Source organism: Elaeis guineensis, chromosome 1 (assembly GCF_000442705.2).
Source record: "Elaeis guineensis isolate ETL-2024a chromosome 1, EG11, whole genome shotgun sequence".
Classification (NCBI taxonomy): Eukaryota; Viridiplantae; Streptophyta; class Magnoliopsida; order Arecales; family Arecaceae; genus Elaeis; species Elaeis guineensis.
The window spans coordinates 16,157,314-16,165,665 of NC_025993.2; the positions used below are offsets into that span (position 1 = coordinate 16,157,314).

General features: G+C 38.9%; 1 protein-coding gene across 1 annotated transcript; it reads left to right on the top strand.

The window, feature by feature from the left end:
* The first annotated feature begins 2,158 nt into the window (after window positions 1-2,158).
* LOC105037989 (uncharacterized) lies at window positions 2,159-3,390 on the top strand. Its single transcript, XM_010913641.4, has one exon. The coding sequence runs from the start codon at window positions 2,292-2,294 to the stop codon at window positions 3,192-3,194; it is 903 nt and encodes a 300-aa protein (XP_010911943.1). The 5' UTR covers window positions 2,159-2,291; the 3' UTR covers window positions 3,195-3,390.
* Window positions 3,391-8,352: the final 4,962 nt, after the last annotated feature.

An 8,352-nucleotide genomic window follows, 5' to 3' on the forward strand; every position in this document is an offset into this window, starting at 1 on the left:
ACAGATTAAATGAATTAAACAGATTAAATAGAATTAAACTAAATGAGTCAGAAATAGATTAAATAGATTTTAAACAGATTAAACAATCTTAAATGGATTAAACAAGTTAAACAGATAGGATTAAATGGATCAGAAATAGATTAAATAGATTATCTGATTCAATTCGACCTGAATATTAAATAAGTTAAACGAGTTAAATAGTTCAGATATTTAAAATTTAAATTTAATTTATTTATTAAATAAATAAAATAAATTAATTTATTTATAATTTAAATTTATTTAATTTAAATTTAAAATTATTTATCACAGATCAAATACGAATGAAATGGATGGATCGAATTATATTTTGTCATCTTGCTTAAAGCCACCGCTACCAGTTCTATTCAGGCACGTAGCAGCATCACAGCACTGACGTCGGTCACATCACACGTGACCTGTCGTCTCCTTTGGTCTGTCCACCATTAGCTTCGTGCCACGCTGGCCCGTCCTTGCTCGTAAACCGTATAGAGGCACGTGATAGCATCCCCCTCGGTGACCTTACGTCCCGGTGGACCTCGCCAATCGTGTGGTCCAGAGTGCTTCTCTTGGTTGGACATTAATTGGACGACCAGAATCGTCCGGGCTGCTGTGATCAAAGATGGGAATGCAAAAATACATGTGATCGGATGTACTCCAACTGAAAGAGTGGGCTTCTTCCCGTAGATGGAGGTATCGCCATTTATGTCTCTTTGCCGGCTCTTCTTGGCTTGGTCAGAGAGTCAAAATTTTGCTGGTTTCCGGATGGTGGGTACGCCATTATAGTTTGTACGGTGTACTGATGGGTTGTTGAACCGAGACAGTTTTCACTGGAAAGCAAATGACACTGAGGAGTGCATCAAAACCAAAGATGCTCTGCGCTGCATGGCTGTGCCCTCCAGCAATTATATGCTTGATGAATGGATTTTATAGAAATGGATGGTCGAAAACCAAGTAAAGAGATGAGTTTGATGGGATTAGTCATGGGAAACTTCAATGAGAGAAGGTGATGGGAAGCTAGGTTATAATTTCTCTCTCTTTTTCTTTTTTTTTTTTTTTATTTTGTGGTAACTTATTTTTCCTTCCAAAAAAAAAAAAAAGGCCATGAATTAAGCCAACAATATGCTATGCAAGGCACTTTGTTAGTTGCTTATCACCTTTTGAATTACATCACCTCTCATAAATTACAAGAATCTCCTCATAAAATTATTATTATTTAAAATTAAAATCGATTACAGAAGTCATGCATGATGAATTGATTCATTGCACCAATAGTCATGCACCCATTTTACTACCCATCTTAGATCTCAAGTTTCCAATAGTGGAAGGCACATCTCCCTAGGTTTTGACATGGTTAATTATGATAGTGGATGGATTTCCCTTCATTCTTCTAGAAGTTACATATTAAACAAGTAAAGTTGTCCGACATTATCAACCTGGTAAAATCTTGAATAGTATACCAAAAAGTAAAATCCTACAATATTTTGTAGAAATATTTTTGTTAACAAAAAAATCTAGAATATTTTGTGTCCAGATGCTCTTGGATGACCCTATGGTGTGTAACATAAGATGTACATTTAAATTAAAAAAAAAAATGACTCTCCATGTACTTATAAGCCTTTTGGTTGCTCACGCCTTCTGACCAATTCTTTGCAAATTTGCTACATGATTTGTAATTGACTGACTCAAATTTAAGCTTAGTTTGATCTTTGTTGAGATGATCCCAATTCAGAAGTTCCTTCTTTTCATATGTTTCACTGCACCCTGATGTATGTGAACTCTTGTTTCTCCAATATTTATATCTTTTTCATGGTATTCTGATCAAACAAAGCACCAGAACTCAACTTCTCCTTCGATGATGCGGAGTTTATTAATTTTCTGGCGGCAATTCCAAGGCACTTGCTTCCTCTCCCTCTTCCCCCAAGAAGTAAACTCTTGGAGCTTAACCAATCATACCACGACAACTGTCCTAAACAGGGACACGCCCTAGCCGCCTGCGGACTTCACCGTCCACAGCTATTAATTAACTAATAAACAAATCACATCCTTGGTCTTAAGCCAGACCAAACCTGCGTACGAACTTGCATGCACATGCACTCACTGACTTGTAGCCCATAGCCTCCAAATAAAACGCTCCCCTCCCCCCACCCTCCTCCTCCCCCTCTCCTCTCTATCTCTACTTCCAAATCAAGCTCCTCTTACTTCTTCCTCCATCCCCTTCTTGACCCCTTCTGGGATATCCTATCAATTGGAATATCGTATAGATTGGCCTTTTAATGTTGTCGTCCTGGGATAATATACTCCCATGCCCTACCCGGCCGGTGATGGTCGACCGGCGGTGGAAGCCCAACGTGGAGATCGCACCTAATTGCCCCCGGTGTGACTCCCCCAACACCAAGTTTTGCTACTACAACAACTATAGCCTAAGCCAGCCCCGGTACTTCTGCAAGGGCTGCCGGCGGTATTGGACCAAGGGTGGCTCCCTTCGCAACGTTCCGGTGGGTGGTGGGTGCCGGAAGAATCGCCGGGGGAAGTCGGTGAGGCTGTCGACGGTCGTCCCTCCAGATTTGAGCTACGGCCGCCGGCTATCGGGTCAGATCCGGCCAGACCTTGCTTTGGATGGCATGGTGGGGAATTCAACCGGTTCGGTCCAATCAATGGATGCATCCACCACCACTGATGGATCCACAATTGATCTTGCCTTGCTGTATGCCAAGTTCTTGAACCAGCATCCTGTGGTGGAACCGGGCCTCGGCGTGACCGAATTGCCCGGTGGGATCGATGAGTCCTTCGACTCGAGTGGAAGGCAAAGTGACACAAATTTGAATCAGCAAACTCCTGCCCCATTACCTAATCAGTATAACCTTGTGGAATGCCAAAGAGTAAGTGAGCCAATTGCTGAAGCACTGCTGGGTGATGGAGACCAGCAATCCATTGGAAATCATGACCTGCCTGTCGATCCAAGTGCATACGAGTCGCCGGCATTCCCGACTGAAGGCATCAGTAGCTTCCTCTCATCCAATTGTCCGGGTGTTCCAAATTTAGCAAGCGAAGCCGCTAATTATCAAGGGTTTGGATCGTTGCAGCTGGAAGATAGCATGGCTCTTCATCAAAACCTTATCGTTAATGATTGGAGCACCATGGACTACTCAAGTTTGGAAGCTTTCTATTGGTCTTAAGGAAGTGATATATCTTCTTCTTAATTTTTCTTTCATTTAGTGTTACATATCTATGAATGAGAGAGCGAGAGGAAGGAGGAGAATGAACAAAAGAGTCGCGTAAGGTGAAGTATGGTGTGGGGAAATGTACATTGATGTCTTAAAACAATACAATAAAATGCCACATTTTCTTGGCAAGTTGCTGCCTTGGTGCAAGATCTTCTCCACTCTTCCAATAATTTGTCTTCTTTGTGGATGATGAATGAAACGTAACTGACTTGGTGACCAGCCATGGATAGCTTATGGTGAAGTGACATGGTGTGTGGACCCAAGGCCAAGTGGGTGGCGTTATCATTGGACTCACTATGGATTGCGACTTCTATAGCATCCTATATTAGAGAGAGAGAGAGAGTAGTTTGTTATCTCCATGGTGCTGGTTTGTCTTTAAAGTTCTAACGCGATCATGGGCCTTACGATCTTTTGGAGTTTTGTGTGCCGTACGTAGCATGGGCAATCGTGGGGCTCACCAATTCCTGTGACGGGTGTACTTCGTTCCTACGCAATTGAATAGTTCTTTTCACGGGTAAGTCCTACTTTATCCAGCCAATATTGTTACATTTGTTTTCTTTATATTTTCCTCTAAACAAGCTTTGTAAGGAGATAGACGCCTCATCCCAGCTCATGAACATTGTTAACTCCTAAAGCAACAATAGTTCCACTTCATAAGCAGGTGAATACATAATTTGTACCATGATCGACTTAAACTTCAGTTCAGCCTACTCTATAGACGTTAGATCCAACATTCAGTTTCCATTTAGATGTAGTTCTAATCTATCCATTACAAGGACTCGCTCATGGGAGTAATCATTATATTGGGTTTGGACCCAATTCATTCCAAATCAAGGTCAGTTTTGCATACAAAGAGAATAAGAATTAATATTTGTGGATTAATTACACTTATTTGATAATTGATGCAAGCATGCTCCTGCAAGTTATATTTAATATTAATTTAGATAAGAAGTTGATATGCATGCATGGTCTTATGTCAAAAAAGGTAACCAACCAAAATATACTTTTGCAAAGATTAAAACAAAAACCAATTTTATATTTACCAAAAAAATTGACAGAAGTTATGAAGCACAATGAGTTCTAGTTGGATCAACTTCCAACATATGTGCAATCCAAAAAGCTGGGAATCTTAAGTCTGGGTTCCAGTATAGTATGGGTCTCCTTTCTTGTGCTTTGTATTCATTTCAACTGTTAAGTTGTTTTGACCCAACTTGTTCGTTCTAACCAATAGGCTTCAACAGTGCTGTTATATATCGTTATAACATACCTCTACTGAAACTATAGGTGACCAGCTATTTGCTATATGAGTGCCAATTAAGAGTTTTTATGCATTCAAAGTAGTAGGTGTACTAGAAAAAGCAGTAATAATGGGAAATTAACACTTATGTACCCAAATTATTATTGATTGAATAAAAACATATTCTAACTATTGATTAAATAAACTATATATTAGGACCACTATCACAAATTTTAAATTTTAACAATATTAGCTATTTTATCTAGTAAATAGTGCAAATGATAAATAGCAGACATTGTTTTCATTACGTAATGGCCGATATGACAATGTAACAATATTAAATTATAGGTGCTATTTTTTCTTACGGAAAAAGAAATCATGACGCCACACATTTGCACCTTCTTCAAATCACTGTGGATGGTTGTTGTAGAATACTAATTTTAATTATTTCTAAGGTGTAAACCTACTCCTCCTAACTTATTTTTTTTGGTATTATTTAGCCATTCTCAATGTTTTGACTTTCCCATCAATCGACACTTGGCTGCGGTCAACCACAAGGCTGTAGACTACGAGGATTTCAACAATAAGTACAACGCATGGGAAAGATCCGAGAGAAGGCCCATGATCCAAGACAATGAGATTATTTATTTATTTTTTTGAGGGGATGGACAACAATATTTGATAATTATAATACTACAATATACCGCTTGAGCAGCAGAGAAGCAAGGCCAAGCATTCCCCTTGTAACCCTTTTTTTTTGGTTTACCAAGAGATTGGCTGGCCGCAATGCATACAGAGCGGCAACATCCAGTGAGTTGATACCCGGAAAGTGCGCTGATTTCAGACGGAATGTTAAACACCAGCAAACTTTTGCACCTCTAAGAAGGAAATGTTGAACTGAAAATTTATGGGTATTTAATTCATTTCGAGTGCCAACCAACTTCATCTCCCCCGGTTTTTGATGGTTTTCTACATGCCATAATTTAAAGGATAATTTTTCTTTTATTTTTGTCCAAATTTTTATGTTTCTTTCTCTTAGAAATTCATGTTAAATGAACTAGAAGTGAGTAGGAGTTTGAAAACTATTTTTCACTATTCATTTGATATTTATATCTTCTTTTTAAGGAAATTTGTATTCTATATGTCACGGCCCAGCCCATAGGGCTCTTGGGCTTAGCAAATCTGGAGAGCCCAAAATAGAGCCTGACAAGAGGAGGAAGACTCCTAACCGGAGTCTTATTCCTCTCCGATTCTGGTGAAATCGGACCCATGGAGTTCGGTTTAGGGTAGGATAGCTTCCCTATAAAAACCCCCTCTCCTTTCCTCTAAAGTTGGCCATGACGAGCACCGGATTTCTCCTTTTATTTTCTCGAATTTTTTCATTGAAGCCGCGGATATCATCATCGTGTTCATCTCAAATACTCGTCGGAGACCTCACCGGAGTCGGAGGTAAACCCGTCTTCTCCTTCCTCTCTTCCTTCCCCTCCTTTCCATGGCCTCGTGCACTCTCGCCGGCCGTCGGGATCGTCGAAAAATCCATGAAAATAGTGAATCCTGTTTTGCTCTGTTTCGACCGGACCCTTTTCCTCTCTTTTCCGGCCACCGACGCCGCCAGTTGCGGCGTCTCATCCCCCAGATCAGACCCTCATATCTCTCTCTCTCTTCCCTTGAGCGCTTGGCCACCGACGACCGGCCAATGGTCGGAATTCATGAAGAAAGGGGACGGATCCCCTGTTTTACAAAAAAAAAAAGCCACCGACCGAACCCCATCGCCGACCGGCTTCGCATGGTCGGCCGTCGTTGCCGGATCTCTGGCCAAACCGCCACCCCATCGGAGCCCGAGCCACCGGGGGGGACCTCACGGTCTTCTCCTGTTTCAGCCAAGGGAGGCTGCGGGAAGAAAAGAAAAGAAGAAGGAAGAAGAAAAAGAAAAATAAAAAGAAAAGGAAAAAAAAAGAAAAAAGAGAAAGAGAAAAATAAAAATAAAATAAAATAAAAAGAAGAAGAAGAGAGAAAAAAATTTTCTCTCTCTCCTTTCTCTTCCTTTTTCCTCTCTCCTCTCTCTATCTTCTCTCTCCATTTTCTCTCTCTAAATTCTCTCTCTATTTTCTCTCTCTAGATCTTTCTCTCTTTTTGTGGATTTTATCTCTCTAGAATCTTTCTCTACTCTCTCTCTGATTGCCTCACAGACCCTAGGATAAATTTGAAATAAAAATATGATGATTTGAGATTGCTCCAAAATTCGTGCAGTAGATCTGATCCTAGTCCGATCCTATTCAAAATTTGTAACACTTGATTCATATTGAGTCACTTTGATAGGACCTCTGATGATCTCGATCATGATTACCTCATCGGAAGGATACAAAAATTTTCTCTCTCCACTTTCTCTCTCTACTTTCTCTCTCTTCATGGATTTTCTCTCTCTAAAAGTCTTATGGAGCAGTGGCAGATCCTGATACATAAACAAATCCTAATTTTGGTTAATCCTAAGAGAGGTCCTAGATTTATGTTATTAGGATTGATTATCGGATAATTTTCTCCATATATAATTTTTATATTGATCAGGGTCATGAAGAGATACGATTGTCTGCGTAAGATGTTGAGTGAAATATCTTGTTTATAAAATTCATAAATCAAAGAAAAATATTGATTTCTGTGCTTGAATCAGTCATCGATAAAGGTAAGAATCCCTGTACATGATCATCCTTATATATGTTATTTTACCGTTGGTTTTATCTCATTGATTTTACATCGTTGAATTTGAGATCGATGAATTTGTTATATCTGAGATATTATTATTTATTTATATGATTTTGAGCATGAGTATGTTATATCAATACATATGTATCAGCGATTGATGGCATGATTATATGGGTATGACATATTTATTACACTGCAAAATTTGAATTGATTAATGAAGTTAAATATTATAATGAAAAGAAAGAGAAATATGGTTTGGACTGGTCTTGTCATGTGGAATAGTCTGCCAGGAGCTTATGCCTGGACAGCCCCCACAGGCTTATGTGTGGAAGAATTTGATCCGAGAAAGATTATGAATGATTTGATCCGAGAAAGATCATGGCCACTTTGATCCGAGAAAGATCATGAATATTTCGATCCGAGAAAGATTACAGAAATCGATCCGAATAAAAGATCGTCGCATGATCCTGGTAGTCCAAAGCCAAAGCCAAAGCCAAAGAGAAAAGGATTAAAGATGATGTGATAATAGAAAAAATGGAAAGATAAGATATGAAACAATCGTTGAATAAAATTATTTCACTTATTTAATATATGATGATGCATCTCTTTTGATAAAACAGATAATCTATAAATGTTTGCAGTATTCTGGACAGTGCACATCGACTTTTATGTGTTATTGCTTATCTTTATTTTCAGATTATATTATTATATTGATGTGATATGAAAATTTTTACTGGGCTGTAAAGCTCACCCCCCTTTATCTTTTTTTTCTTCTCAGAGTTACAAGATGTCCATGGTTGGCTATGGTATGGATTTAAGAGTGAGCAGATGCATAGATAGAGTACCGTTGGTACCTGATCAGAAGATTGAAGAAATTTAAATTGTAATTATGCAAGGTTTTACGAATTATTGTTGAAATAAATTGTTATGGATGTTAAGGTTGTAATGATTTAAATTGACCTTGCATATTCTTTAGGGCTTGCTCTAAGGAGTGTACGGCCATCACGTATCCTATCTGGGTGTTAGGTTCGGGGCGTGACAGAATGGTATCAGAGCTTAGGTTTAAGATCATCAGAGATTATGAAGAGATATTAAAACTTTATGTAAGATCAATAGGATGTGACAAAGTAGTATCAGAGCTCAGGTTATGATCACTAAGGATTATAATATAAG